The 15,818-nt window shown below is 52.3% G+C and overlaps 1 protein-coding gene across 6 annotated transcripts in view; it reads right to left on the bottom strand.

The window, feature by feature from the left end:
* SEPTIN9 (septin 9) overlaps positions 1-15,818 on the bottom strand; it is an 89,995-nt gene that overhangs the window by 19,177 nt on the left and 55,000 nt on the right. For 5 of the 6 annotated variants that reach the window (XM_085522758.1, XM_085522760.1, XM_085522759.1 and 2 more), the window contains one exon: positions 14,225-14,884. In XM_085522758.1, coding sequence (XP_085378884.1) covers positions 14,225-14,884 — 660 coding nt within the window. Of the gene's footprint in view, positions 1-3,122; positions 3,377-14,224; positions 14,885-15,818 lie in introns of those variants that run through there. The other variant, XM_085522763.1, reaches the window with a different exon arrangement.

Here is a 15,818-nt window from a genome sequence, read left to right as displayed (position 1 = left end):
CAACATCCTGCATGGCTGCACTCCTGGATGCTGCATCCCACAGCCTGGAATCATATCTGCATGGGGTAACAGCACTTGTTGCTTCACATAACCACACAGGGCAGCTCACTTACAATCAGAATACGTGACCCAAAACTTGCCATGGAGCTTGTTGGAGGATGCTCCTGTGCTCCTCTGCTCAATGCAAGCCTTCCCTTGAGGCAGTGAGAGCAAATCCAGCACACAGTGCTCAGTTTGCTGGGGGCTGGATATCTGCAGGCTCCAAAGAGGGGCGAGCTATGATGACCTCGATGTGGGGAAAGGCAGCCACAGGCTCTGTCAGTGCCCTCTGGCCCTGACCAGCTGCACACAGGGCTCAGTGTGCTGCAAAGGCTGTGGCACCACACAGTGACAATGGCTTTGTTGGAGGCAGCCGGGGCAGGCAGCGCCTTCGCAGAGCCAGGGATGGAATTAGCCCCAGTGTGTCCAGTGCGGATGCTTCCTCCCTGGTGCTGTATGGATTCAGACAAGGGATGGGCTTACAAAGGAAAGTCTGGAGCTGTGCAGCACAAAGCATTTCCCATCTGAGGGCACAGGCAGGAGTAAAACCCCAAACTGCTGGGTGTGAAGGTGCTGGGTGACAACATGTACTTGGGGTACAGCAGAAAAGGAGCAATTCCTGTGGGCACCCAGCACACAACTTCATTTAGAAGCTCGCTGTATCCAGACCCCTGCCCAGAAACCTGAGCCTGAGCACTCCCCTTGTGCAGCTCCAACAAGCGGAGCAAGCTGCTGCTCTCCCAGGACCATTGTGCAAGCAGCTGTCCTGAGCGGCAGGAGAGGAATAAGGAGCTGTTGTTAAAATACTAACAAACAAAAACAGAAAGAAGGAAAAGCATCCCCTACTCTCTGGCTCTGTCAGTTCCCATTACCACAACACTCCCAAAAGGCAGAGCACGAGGCAGTGGTGAGCTCCATGGAGCCAGAAGCAATCCCAACCCCAGCAGGCAATACTGCATCAGCCCCTTCTCACTGCCCACATGGACACAGACCTGATCCCCCCGGGCTGGGGCAGGGCTCTCAACCTCAGTACAGACCCTTCTGTTGGGAGCCCCAGCTTGGCACCACCAGCACCTCAGGTCCCTCTGTACTGCAGGGCTGTGAAATTGTGGGCACAGCGTGGGGTTCTGGTCAGCCTGGAGCTGGGACCTAGAGGTGTTGGTGCTGCAAAATGAGCCCCCATTGGACTGGCATCCCTTGCACCATGCCCAGACTGCTGCAGCCCCACTTTGCCCCTATTGCCCTGCTGTGATTCCTTTCTGCCGCCTTCCTTCTCCAAGGTAAAACCTGAGCAGGTAGCACAGCCCCAAAACATGGGCAGGAGCAGCCTGATGCCCTCATGAAGCACGCACAGCCTTCCCCCTCAAAAAGCCTCAATGCAGGCCCTGACAAAGCTCTTCCCCGTGCTGCTGCCTGCGTTATACCCATGGTATTTTCCCTCACATCCCGCCCCCACTCAGCTCAGTGCTGCTCTCTCCGTGCCCTTTCACTTTGCCCTCCACTCATCCCAAGAGGATGCACAATCCCCACGTGCTGTGCATCCCTTAGCACAGCCCTTGGGTGCAGATTTCTGCTCCCTGAGGCCAGGGCAGCTCAAGCATAGCCTTACCCAGAAGGACTGGGAAGGGGGGAGGACACGCACTGCATGGGATGCTGCAGTGTGGCTCCCAGCCGCCCTCCGCCTCTGGAGCACGTGGACCCCCTGCCCCTGCAGCTCCCAAACTTCTCCAACTGCTGTCTGTGCCCTAACTTGAAAGGAAACCATGGCATGTCCTGGACAATGGGGAGCAAACCTGAGCACCCCAGTAGTGATCAGACACACAATTGTGTCAGCACAAACAGAGCTCTGCATCTCTGGCTGCCAAACAGCAACAACAGCATCTCCCCTTTGTGCAGCACTGTGATAGCAGCAAAAAGTGCAAAGGATGGCTGCGTGCTTCCTCATATAAGCAGCCAGTAGGATCCATGCAGCACCATGCAGCCTGCGTGGCACACAGCACCAGGAAATAGCTGCAACCTTTGGTTAATGGGGGGGAGGTGGGAGGGCTCTGCTGCTCAGCTCTTGGCTGTGTTTATACTGTGATTAATATCACCCCATGCACAGATACCAGATGTTCTCGGGGCAGGCTGGAGCGTATCCTACGTTACACCAAGATGGAATTTTCGGGCAACTTTCAGGGAGTGCTGAGGGTAGGAGCTAATGGAGTGCAGATTTTCACAGATGCATTTGAAGCTGTGGTTATCACACAGGCCAGCATCCCGAGTTGGTTGTGATACTATGAGCTACACTTGCTACAATCAAAGCCTCATTACTTTGTTGGTGAATTACTCCAGTTCCAACTGGGAAGATCTCAAATCCCAGTGCGTGGGCTGTGAGCACCGGGCTGGCTTCAGTCCTGCCTCCTGCCACTCCCCACTGCTCAGCACAAGGGGGGAACTGCTCACATGGAGCCACTGTGGGCTCTCTGTGGCCAAAAGGATTCCAGGGAGACAGGGGTGGTCAGGGGGAGCAGTCCCCAAAGCCCCCATTTCAGCTCCACAAGCAGCTTCCCCATGCCTGGCTGTGGCCAGGAGCACTGGGGTCACCAGTGTGGGTGTCCTAATTAGTTCCAGAGGGGTTTGGGCTTGGAAATTAAGCAGAAGCTAAGCTTGACTGTTGGAAGTGGCCATCCCAGCTCCTTGCAGGCCACACACTGCCGTACATGCAGCTGACTTCAATCATGGAGGTTTCTCCTGGCCAGATGCTGAGTACAAAGTGGTGGGATGTGTCTGTCCATGTTCAGGAGCAGAGGATCGTGCCCATCCCACCCAGCATCCCCCAGACATAATACCAAACTGATTATACAACTATGGACAGCTGCTATCACCACCAGGGCTCATGGCATACAAGTCAAACCAGAGGATAAGACAGAGTCCAGGGCAGAAAACTACAAGAGCAGCTGTGCCTTCTGCCATTCCCCAAAGGTCCTTTGTGCCCTGGAAATCCCAAATGCGGGAATCCCGAGGAGGCAGAACCTTGCAGCATTCAACTACACAAAACAGCAACGACAAAGAGCATTTCTCCTCCCTCCAACCTCACTCACCACCTCCAACGCAGAGTCGGGTGCTCGCTGCAGCCGGGCAGAGCAGAGCGGAGTGCAGCACAGTCACCGCAGGCGCTGGGGATGCCAGACCCCAAACCGTCACCCTTCTGCTTGTGCTGAAGCCGTGAGAGCTGTCTGACACCTCACGCTGCTCTGGCGGAGGCTGTCAGAGCAGGAAGGAAGAGTGATGTGGGCAGCCTGCCGGAAAGCCCCTGTTATAAAGGAGCCACTGAGTGAGACTCGCTCTGTCTCTCCTCCGGCTTTTCTCACAATGGCATTGTGCTGTGTGTACAAAACCATCGCTGAATCGTAAATTTACACCCAGAAACCAAAAGTAAAAGACCTTTGTTACTCACTTCATCGAGCAAAGGTTAAATCCAGCTAAATACATCAGCTTTTGTGGAAAGGAGGAGGGTTTGGCAGGCAGTGCAAGGAACAGGAACGTGGGAATTCCTCCTACGGTTTGGCAAAGCACTCTTCCTTCTGCATGGAAGCCCTCTGGGGTCTGTACAGCCTCTCTCCAAGAAAGCCCCTCACCAGTGCCCACAGGACTGAGAGGCAGGACCAAGACATGCTGTACTCTGCCAACCACAGTTGGTTGCCCGTGGGATATGTGATGGGCTCAATCACAATGTGAGCACCACTGGGACATTTTCCAGTCCCTTTTATTTTATCTAGGGGCATTATGAGCAGCAGGGAAGAGCATGAGATGGAGATCATGCCTGGCTCATGTTTTGATTTTGGGGTACCTTTGCAGGTGCTTGGCTCTGCTACAGATAACCCCCAGCTTTACAGCACCCACAAACCTAAGAGCAGCCCCTTCTTTCCGATCCAGTAAAAAGAGATCCTTTCACAGGGTTTGCTCAGAACAGCTCTCCCACACACAAACCCATCAGATACCAAAGGTCCCCTCTAGCTCCATGTCCCTTTCACACACAGACTGGTGGTTGACACTTGCTGCAGGCATGGGGTTGGGGATGCTCTGCATTGGCAGCCCCCAGGGTACCTTACGAGTACCTAATAAGAAAGAGTAGTGCCCAGTGCCCCACGGTCCTGTGCTCCCTCTCCTATCAGCTCCTCAAACCTCACCTCCCCAAGGCCAACCCTAAGCCCACAAACTCCACCATCCTGCTGAGCCCCTCTGCAACCTCAAATTCCTTCCTGAGGCCCAGACCTTGCTGACCTTCCACATCCCTGCAGCACCAGCACTACTCAGCCTCCACTCAGGCACAGGGCAAATCTGGACCATTTGTGGCCCAAAGGCAAAGCATTGTGGAGGGGCCCAAGAACAGACCCAGATGTGGAATTCGGGAGCATTCAGGCATGCCTGATGAGTAGCTCTGCCTCCCTGCAGCGGGGAGGGATAAGTGCTGCCCTCTGGCCCCTGTGCTTACTCTGCAGAGCATCTCCATGCGCTGTGTCCAAACCTTTCCCAGATGTCCCGAGCCCCTTGCAGCACTGTAGCCCTGCAGAGCCATGGGAAGGGGGGCATGGAGGGGAGGGCCCTGGGGGAACCCCAGAGGTCAGCCAGAAAGAAGAAAAATAAATCAATGGCACAGCAATTTACACAGCAATATTCCCTCCTTCCGGCAGCCCCGCATTCTCACTGCAGCTGCTCAGCAGAATGCAGCAACACCAAAGTGCCTCAATAGCTCCAAGAGTCTCCTGTAGAAGGACATTTCCTCTCCCTCTCAGTTCCCCATGGGAATCAACCTGGGGCTGTGGCACAAGGAACCACTTCAACTTCTTCCTCGAGGTTTTGCTTTGCATTATGCAAGAGTAGTGGACACTGCTGCTTTCACTCCTGCCCTGGGCACACGACTTTCAGCCATCTGACTGCTTTCAGGTTTAAACACAGCCTCAACTTCCCCTCCTCCAGACAGCCAAAGTGCTCCCCATCGGACTTCTGCTCCAGACCCCTCACAGCTCCACTGCCCATCTCTGGACACACTCCAGGGTCTCAGTGTCTTTTCTGTGGTGAGGGGCCCAATACTGAACACAGCACTCAAAATGCAGCCTCATTAGTGCCCATACAGAGGGACGATCACCTCCTGCTCTGCTGGCTGTTCTGTTTCTGATGCAAGCTAGGATGCCATTGGCCTTCTTGGCCACTTCAACATGGAGCTGGCTCATGTTCAGCAGTTCATCAGCTTAAACCCCCAGATTCTTTTCCTCCCTGCAGCTTCCCAGCCACTCTGCCCTTAGTCTGTGGTGATGCACGGGGCTGTTGTGACACTTGGTCTCATTCAAGCTCATACAATTGTGCTCATCCCAATCTCATACACCTGTCCAGATCACCCAGAGCTGCACACCCAACATGGACTGCTGCTCTCGTTGCTCACAAACTCTCCCATTTCTTCTCCATCTCTTTGCATCCCTACCCTGCACGCACAACCGGGCAGCTGCTGTTCCCTGCCTGGCCAGATAGATGGTGCTCAGCCACACCAAGTAGGGAATTGCTGTGCTGGAAACAGTCACCACCTCTGACTAATGCAGTAACTCAGCCTTGGTTCTGCTGACAGATGCAGGAGGTCCCAGTACAGCCACAGAATGACTCAGATCCTCACCATCCTTCCCCTTTCACTTCAGGATCAGCAAACATTTCATCAAAAATCAGCACCTTTCTAATGGAGCAACATTCTGCCAATGCTTTTCTCCCCACAGAAGCCAAACTGAGCAGATCAGGGCATAGTTTGCCCACTTTTCCCTGCATGGCCCTCAGGTCCACTATCCAGATGTGGGACGTCCTGCATCACCCCATGCTGTCCCACCACCACTTTGGAGCCGGAAACTGCAGCCATTTCCTGCAGACACGGCTTAGCCCTGCAAATATTTGGGCCTCTGCAAATTGTTTGAAAACCAGATCTGGTAGCTGGAGCTGTGAAAGCAGAGGAGGGGTTTTTCTAGGGAGAATTCAGCCTGTGAAACCTACCCAGTGCCCTCTGCCACGGAGCAGCAACAGCGATAATAAAAGAGAAAAATCACTTTTGCGTGTCTAAAGATCAGAAGAAAAACAAACTGAATGTTCTCTGCCTGTCTGTGCCCCAAGGGACAGAGCAATGTTCTCCAGCACAGTCACAGCACCGTTCCCCCCTTGTCTCTGCAGCCACAACTGGAGGCTTCCCCAGCTCTGCTCTTCCAGCAGAATCCCAAACAATGGCTTTGGTTTTGTTCACTGTGGTAGCAGAGCATCCCATAGACTTGCTGTCCCCACCCAGCCAGGAAGCTGAGATAACCCCAAAGCTGCTCCTCCTGCTCCCCGAGGTGGAGGCAAGGCAAAGCCCCAGCTCCTGATCCACCCAGCTTGGCCTCTGCAAGACATTTCAGCCCAGGAAACAAAGCAATGAAGCAGAGGAAATCCCAGCACTCCCTCAGGGCTGTGCGGGAACCCTTCACCTCCCAACCCCAGGGCGCGAGCTCCTACGCTGCTAATTAACTTCCATTTGCTACCCAAAATAGGGCAGGGAGGATGGCTTCCAGTAGAACACCAGCAGCAGGGCAAGAGCTCACATTTCATCCCACTCCACAACATGGAGACCCAACACAAGCACCTATATTGCCTCTCCCATGGCCACATCCCAGCCCGTGCCCACAGCTGCCCCAGCCATCATCTTCGCTCTTCCAAGGCCATGAGAAGGGGCACACAGGGACCTCAGGGTGGGGGGTGATGATCCCAAGGAAAGGCTCAGCAGCAGCTGAACTTGGTCTTCCACTTCCACCCCCATTTTATCAGCGCATTGGGCTGCAGGAGGAAGTGAGTTCAGCCAGAGTTTGTCTAAACAATTATATTTTATCAGAAATGCTGCTCAGATAGACTCCATTTTTTTCTCAGGACAGATCTGGATAACTGCAAGGTAATCTCTATTCTCCTTCCTATCTGCACAAGATGGAAAGGGGAGGACATGGAGCAGAGCATCCCAAATTGCTCATCAATGCCGGCACCAGCAGCACCCATTGCTCACAAACCAGGAGCCAGCATCCATCCCTCCTATTTGCACACTTCCAAAGGTTGCCTTCCAAATCTCCCTTTTTCACCTCCAAATTACATGAGGGTTTTGGTTTTGGTTTTTTGGTTTTTTTTTTCCTGCTCTGATCTTTCAGCCTTATTGAGTGCACCTGGGTTCCTTTCCCAGGCTTTTCATTATAAGTTGAGAACTGACTTTCCCTCTGCTGCAGGCCTCAATGAGTCACGTAACTCCAGAGTGCTGGAGGAAAAAGCCTGGGGCTCTGGGGTACAGCACGGTGTCCTACATAGGGACATGGTGTGATCACAAAGGACTTCTCATCAGCCCTGAGCAGCTTTCTAATGCCCAAGGTTATCCAGGGAAAAGGAAAATAAATGACTATACACACGGGCTTCTGGAGAGCACCAGCTGATATTTAAATTGAGGGGAAAGCTGACCAAAGAGTATAGTGGACTTAAGGGGGGGGGGGGGGTTTTGATAAAGAAACCACCTGATATCCTCACTCTCCTCCTGGACAGCTGCAGGAGCTTTCTGCAAAACCACCCTATAATCTGTGCAGAGCAGCTGCTCTCCCTCTGCCTTCACAAGAAGGGCTCAGCCCAGTGTCATTTCTTGCATTGGAAGAAAGGACTCCTTGCAAGGACTGAACCCAAGCCCTCTTGCCACATTCACCTGCTTGTTATTACACAGATGAAACTGGAACAGGTAGAGAGATTCACCCAAGGTGATGAGCAAGCAAACTACAAGGGTAGGATCCTGACCATGCAGCCTCAAGCCATCTTCTCAACATTTTCCAGGCTCCCAGTTCCCAAACTTATTTAAACTACGGAAAGGAGTGAGTTGCCAAAGCTCCTAGCTTCAAAGGAGTGGGTTTATAGGGATCCACCCTGAATTCGTTTCCATGCACCAGAGCTTCAGAGAAGGGTTCAGAGGACACTACCACTTTGGTACAACAGTAAGAAGCTATTTAAGCGCTATGAGCTACAGTACAGCTGTAACTGAGAAAGCTGCTTTAAAGAGCTTACGCACTGTTAACTTTTATCACAGCCCTCCCCTCCTAGGCACCATACCCTCTGGGATTCCCATCTAATCCTCATTGGCTGAGGTCTCCCTAAATTAAACTTCTCTTTGAGGAAGGAATGTGTGTCCCATTCTGTGCACAGCAAGAGAGGTGCAAAGGGGAGAAAACAGAGCCTTCACACAAAGTTAAAGCACCATCGATAAGCATCACAGACAGCCTGACCTACACCCTTAAGTAAATGACTGTGCACAGAACACCCAGACCCAAGGGGAGCAGGTCTGCTGGGGCTGCAAAGCTCAGCTGGAAACAAGGGATTGGGGCATAGTCCTTTTTCTCCTCTATCACTCTCTCTCTGGAAACAATATATAAGGGGAAAATTCATCTTGCCGACATGGATGCTCAGCACATATGGACAGAACCACATGAACCACCGCGAGCGCTCCCTGCATAGCTCTCTCTCACCCACAAAGGAGTTCGGATCTCAGCTCCCACTAAATATTTCTGCACCCCTTGTGAACTGAAGCCAGGGGCTGTGCTGGAGCTGCACCATGGGAAGCCTCAGCAGATCCAGACCTTTGAGAACATCCAGGGGCTGCAGGGACCACCCAGCTTGTGCACAACCTGGATGCAGCCTCTTGAGCTGCACAGCCAGAGCATAAATCCAAGGTTCTGCTTGTATTTGCTAAAGCATCAACAGTCTTTGAACTTCAAGGTGTTGAAAGATGCTTTGTTATAGTAGTTTTTGAGCCCCGCTGTACAAATTGCCTTTGCTATGCAAAGAACAACCCACTGCTTCGACAGAAGAAACTGCAGGCAAAAGAAGTCAAGGAGGAGACAGCAAGCGAAAAACCCCATGCTGTCACTGCTGAGTTGGCACAGCAGCCTCATACAGCTTGTTAACATTGTTTGCTTTTCACAAATGCATAAACATCTGCAAACTTCTGTTTGTGAGATGCTCTGGAGCCGTCCCTTTGGTCCAGCCTCATCTCTCAGTATGTCTCCCACTGTCTTCATGCCGTGATATAGTGAAACAAGTCAACCAAGTGAGATATCTGTGCGTGACCCTACAGAAATCCAGGTAACTTCTACTCCCAGGCCTGCTCAGAAGATTAATGAAATAAAAGCCAATAAACCTGAAGGAAAGCAGCCCTCTCCCCAGGTCCCTCCTCTAAAAGCTGTAACAGATGGAAGAAAAACTGGGTCCAGTGGAGCCTGAGCACAGGCTGCAATCCAAGAAGAGCTGCTTCTTCCATTTATAGCCACATTCACTCCAACTTCATTGCAACATCTTGGACAATGCAAAAGTGTCTGTGGCTCTGTTTGTTTGCTGGAGGAGTAGAGAACACAGCTGGCTTGCTGTCAAGTTATCTCTTATGGTCACGACAATGTTTGATCTTCTCAAAACAAAGTAATCTCCATATAATCTCAATTCAGTTCCTCAATCCCTCTCACACAGTTTATAGCGCTGGCACCGTACCCAGCTTACGGTGTCCTCCAAGCAACTGGCCAACAGAAACATCTCAGGCTGGGACATAGATCTAGAAATAGTGTAGAAGAAAGCAATTCCCTGCAGAAGGTTCATTGCTGCTGCTACCACCTCCCCCAGCCAACAGGGAGAAGCTGCACAATGAGAGGCCAGCCCTTACTGTAAGAGATCAAAGCAAACTCTTTGCTTTATCTTGGTCAAGATATGGATTTTATTTGCCTTATCAGCCTGTAGGATGATTAACCCAAATGTGAGAAAGCTGGAGGATGCCAAAAAAGTTGTAGGGTGGGGAGTGTGTTCCAGAGCACAACCACTATGGGCTCCAGATGCACAGATACCACAAGATAAACACAGCAACCCTTCGGTCTGCTCTGTGCCTGACACCCACTGCCCCCAGTCAGGGCTGCACATCCAGCAGGGGGTTGGATGCAGCAGGAAGGGCCCTGCAGCTGCATGGGGCTTGCAGCCCAGACCCCACCAGGTAGTGGGACCAGCACTGCAGCATGATGCCGCCAGGCACAGCTGGTTGCTTTCTCCTGGGCCAGGAAGCTCACCCTCTATGTAGTCCCTGCAAGCTTCTAGGAGCAAATGTATGGATACACGGCCTCATGCACAGAGCCAGCTGAGAAGGGAAAGGGCTGTGATCAGGGTTGTTGATGCTCAGCAACCACAGTTTCACCCTCATCTGGCTTCAAAGACAACAGGGCAGAGCAGGGAAGGGGGAAGCGTCCCATTTCCGATGGGAATCCACTACTTCACATGATGAACCTCCACTGGTGAGATCACTGCTTTTCCTACAGGCCCTCAGGGACTTCCAGAGGGACAATGAATTCTCAGTTTGTTTGCATCTGTCTCCAGAGAAAATCCTAGATCCTCAATGGGTCTCGCATGGCAATGACCAGAGCTGAAGGCAACAGCAGCCCACTCATTTGGGAGCAACACCCTGATGGTCAAAGATGTACAGCAGATCAACAACCACATCACCCAGCCTTCTTCCTGCTCCAAATATGGCCCAAAATGAGACCAGATGAGCTGCCCCAGCTGCTCCCTGCACAGCCACAGACAGGGCATGCACTGCTGCCATCCCCGTGCAGGCACCCAGCACGTGGCCACGCATCCCTGCGATGGGACACAAGCATCCCTTCTGCACGCAGGCTCCTAATGTGCTCTCCATCCAAGTCCCTGCTCCTCCAGGACTCCATTTTTCCAGCTTATCTCATTTTTGGCACCTGCCCCGAGCACGTGGATTTGGACTCTGTGTTTCTCATTCAGCCTCTCCATTTGGTATCTCAGGCTACAGGCACTTTTTCTGTTAAAAATAATAACAACAGCAGCAAAAGAAGAAGAAAAAAAAAGACTACTCGTAATCTAGCCCAAATGTGTCAGCTGGTTTTAAGGAAACATTTCCCTGCAGCTTTAATCTCTTCATACAGTTAAATTGCTGTGCAGCTCAGGGAGCTGGAAATGATTACTCACTGTTGATCCGCACAGGCCTGGCCCCTTTATTGTGGCAAGGCTGCTGTGCTAGAGGTCCCTGGGTCCCTCCAAACCCCACCTCTGTGCTCAGCATTGTCCCTGCAGATCTACACCAAAAGGAAAGCTCCCTAATGACCAATGCAGGACATCTGGAGCCGTGCTCCTTGCAGTGCCCTCAGCAGACAGCAGTGAGTCCCCAGTTTTAGGAGGTGTCCTTCACAAGGAGTTCTGTGGATCAAAAAGTTTTCTCTCTCTGTCTCTTTTTTTTTTCCCCCTAAAGCCAATTCTAATAGAGCTTTTATATGAAAAATAAAGTTCTGAGGAGAAAGCTTGCCTTAGGCGTCCAGGCTGGAGGAAAAGATACTGTGGATAAATTGCATTGTTTCATTCTTCTCAAGTTCTTATGCTTTTCCTGCAGTAGCAGAGGGGAGTTTGCTGCTATCCCAGAGATCCTGGCACCCACACAGCTGTCCCATGGGGGCAGTGATGGGAGAAAACTCCAAATCAGCTGCACTCCCATGCGCATTTCAGAGCACTTTACCCATCACTGAGGATCAGACCGGAGATGTGCTTCATGCAGACATGGCTGTAACACAAGTCAAGCTTCTGCTTCAGGTGGCAGCTCCAAGCACTCACATCATCCACCCCCATCTACCTTTCTAGCTATAGCAATGTGAGGCCTGGGCAGTGAGACCATGGGCAGAAACCAGAAGGACCATCAGGTCAGAAGGGCTTCCACTCCTCATTCTGGATCCCTTAAACCCATCACTGCGATCTCAGAACCCCAGATACAAACAGGGACACATCTTGAGGAAGCAGAGATGGAGCAGAAAGTTGGCATGAAAAGCATGAACTCTTCGCTCTTCCCCCTCAACCACCACAGACTTGCAAGACACAAAGAACGACAGCAGAACAACATGTTTTCCCAGATGAATAAGCCACCATAGAGAGCAACACTCACTGAATTCATGAGCCCTCAAACAACAACAGCAAAGCTGTGAATTTTCCAACATGCCTCTGAAAACATGCTTCTGTGCCCAACAGAGCATGGAGCACAGCCAGCTCCACATTGGGTTGCTTGTGTCCCTTCTGTCATCAGCTCCACAAACTCAATGTTAAACCCTGCAAGAGAACAGGGGATGCACCTCAGGGAGCACAGGAGGAAGAGACAGAGAGGGCAGAAAGTGGTGGGAATGAATGTTTCTTGCTCCTGTGCCCCACCAGAGCTCCTCCTGCACTCCTCCCACCCTGAGAACCACTGCTTCCACCCGAATGAAGCTCAGTGTTGCAATCATTGCTTTCCTGGTTGGGGAGATGGCCTTCCTCCAGCCACCTCCTCTACGATGCAGGGTTCAGCACAAGAGAGCACAGCTGAGCCCAGCAGCTGGGGGCTGCGTGTCCTGGCATGGGGTTAGGGGCAGCTGGCACATCCCCAGTGCAGCTGCTTGTGTCAGAGCTGCAAGGCATGTGGTGCCGGGGTGTCTGCACCACAGGAGCACCCCATGGGTCAGAATGAGCAGGAGCTCCAAGCCTTTGCTATGCACAGAAGGGAGCAAATGTTTTCACCTGGGAGGTTGTGCTGGGGGTTGTGCAGAGCCACATCAGCAATGAGCCCGCATTCACCTGCTGGGCACCTTGAGGAGATGCCATCCCTGCCTGGTGAGCAATGGCCACAAGGTCTGGATGGGTGCGTGCATGAGCTGACCAGCAGGGAGAAGGAGCCAGAGCCCTTTCTGCTCCTTCAGCCTCTCTTCCTGTCTCTTTTTGGATGTACCCAGACTGAAAGCCCCTTTTGTACCAGCACCAGCCTGTCCTGCTCTGTAAGGCAGACCCCAGACAGCCGGGCTCTTTGCTAAAACCCATCCCCAGCAGCTGTCCTGAGTTTCTGGAGTCCTTTTTTGATGCATAGAGCCCTCCCTTTCCCCCCTGTGCAGCTGGGGTGTTCGGCAGCTCAGATTCTTCTGTTCTTAAAGTGCCCAGCTGCCTGACATTCAGAGCTCGGGGAGCTCACGGCAGCACAAACCCAGCAGGGTGAGGCCAGGCACAGGGCACAACAGGGGTCTTGGCACCTTCCTCATTGCTGCTGTGGATAAAACCCAGTAGAAAGACCCCGGCTGAGGCCACCACTGAACCCCAGCCATGCCCAGATGGAGCTGCACCAGCCTGCTGCCTACTGGAGCCTTCCATTCTCTCCATCCGTGCCCACAGTCAGAGAAAACCACCCCTGCATTACAGGTCTAACATCAGCTTCAGCACTGGACACCTTGTTTGATTCCAGACTGCACATACATACCAAAATCCCAAAACCCAGGAACAGATAACAGTTCCTGGGTAGGACCAATCTGAGACTGGCTGCATGCAGCAGCAATAGAGCTGGGGTACATGGCGGGGCAAAGCTTGGGCCAGTATTAGGTATGAGCCTACCCATGGCATTCAAGAACACAGAAACCAGTCTCCAGGGGTAAGCATGGAGTTCCCAGGGTCTCACTCTGGCACTACTCCCCACCACAGCCTCACAGAGGAGAAAGCAAGCATGTGATGAGGAATGGAAACATAATTAAAGGCTAAAAGAGAAAAATCTCTACAACATTAAGGAGGGTAAATGACGGCCAGTGGGGGAGGGAAGCTGGCTTTCATGTCTAATATGGGATTAATCGAAAACAAGATGCAGCTAATAGAAGGCAGGGCTCCAGTTTAATACTGGCTCTGATCCATGATGTTATTAGACTTTGGCTCCAGCAACCAGCAGGAAAAAAAAAACAACCACTCTGACTCCTGCTAATGAAGAGGCTGTTTCTGCCCCACAACTATAAACAACAACATTAAACAACAACCCATCACAACAACACCTCCAAAACCATCACATTTTCCAGCATGTCAGAGGCTTTCCGAGATGCTGCACAGGCAGGCGGGTCTGTGCTGGCAGAAGTGTCTTCTTCCGCAAGCATCCAAGCTTTTGGCATTTGCTCATTTTGCTTATTATAAGCTTGATAGCACGTCTTATTCCAACTGACAGCTCTTTCAGCCAACATAAAACCAAGTGTAACAGCCATCTATGTAGACACACGAGACAAGATGCAAGCTCAGCCCCCAATGCCATCACTGCTTGAGCTGGAAGCTCCAAGCTCCCAACCCACAGCGCAGCCATACTCACCTTCTTCTCTCTTTGGTGGGCTCTCCATCAGCACCGGTTGTGGCTTTGGCTCTGCCTGGGGAGGCTGTGGGGTCGGCACGTGCTCCATGCTCTCCACTTGCCGTGCCAGCGGGGCCGGCACCTCGGCAGCTTTGGCTACCTGAATTTCCACACGTTTGGTGGCCACGTCAGGCATGGGAGCGCTGGGTGGCTCCACTCTGCGCTGAGGCATCTCAGGGATCTTCGATGCTGGGGCGTCCGCCCGCCGCAGTCCCGGCTCCTGGGGTTTGCCGAGCGTGATCTCAGTCCTGCGTGGGGTGGGCTCCGGGGCTTTGTGCCCCAGCACATCTGCTCTTTTGAGGCCAAACCTCGACAACCCCGAAGTGGAGTTCTCCACCTGCTTGGATGAGATGTCAATGGAGATTTCTGTTCTTCTGGACACCGGCTCTGGTAGTTTGGGTCCGGAGTGCTCCACTCTCCTCAGAGGGGCCTTGGGGGATCGCTGGGCTGTGGGGTCTGCATGTCTGGCAGATGGCTCCGAGTTTCTGGCACCGAGTTCCTGAAACTTCTGTGTGGAGCTGGACACGGTGGACCTGAGGAGAGGGTTCGGGGTCCGTCTTTGTGGGGTGGAGGAATTTGAAGACTGATCTACCTCCTCGACCTCAAAAGATCTTTTCAGAGCTGAAAGAAATTAAGAGGAATTCAGAATTTAGTTACCAATTCATCTGAGCATCTCAAGAGACACCTCCAGAAACCTCCGGTAATGGGGTCCCAGTACCGCTCCTCTGCTCTGCCATGAGGATTCACAATCCCATTTAATACATGGGAGACAGAAGGACAGAGAAGCAGCAAACCCAGAAACAAAGCTGGAACGTGAGGCAGGAAATGCAGCCCCAGAAAGCCAGAGCAGCTCTCAGCCCAATGGGCTGCAGCTCCAAATGCTCCAAACGCTTCCCTTTCCCTCTCCCACCCCAAGGATAAACACCAGCTTCCCGCTGACTGCTGCCATCCAAATCCAAGTCCAGAATGTGAAAATCTCAGAATAGCATCAAACCCAAATAATGCTGCAAAAAAACAACCCAAAGGTGGCAGTCACAGAAACTCATATCCTTAAAATGGTCCTTGGAGATCATACAAGCCAAAGTTCTTGAAAAACAATAACATGAGACAACCCCCCCCCCCGCCCAGAGCAGGAAGGGGAAAGCTGGGAGGCCTGGATTCTATAGGCAAGGAAATCTGATGGACAACAGTCAGCCTCCATCCTCCAGGCAATGCTCCCTGCCCCACTGAAGGCTGAGCTCAGTTGTGCCACTCAACACAATGATCCCACCCATCCTTTCTACCAACAGCACACTGTGGCTGAGATTCAGTCCTTAAATGCAATGGTGGGATCACACAAGACACCAGGAACGCCAGGGAGACTCGAGAAGGGCTTTCCCTCCAGGCTCTCCTGGGTACCTCTTGTCTTGCAGCCAAGAGCTCCTGGGACATGCCGGGGTTTTGCCTTTTAGGGGGAATACCCAAAATCACTGTTCAGCCTCCAGCAGGGGAAGTGATGGGGAACAACAGTGTGCCTAGGACAGGCTGTGCCAGGGACATGACATGTAGGCAACCT

This window comes from Coturnix japonica, chromosome 23 (assembly GCF_054131305.1).
Source record: "Coturnix japonica strain WE chromosome 23, WE-NBRP24, whole genome shotgun sequence".
NCBI lineage: Eukaryota > Metazoa > Chordata > Aves > Galliformes > Phasianidae > Coturnix > Coturnix japonica.
The sequence above is the reverse complement of the archived record's forward strand: the minus strand, read 5'-3'. Positions and strand labels throughout refer to the sequence as shown.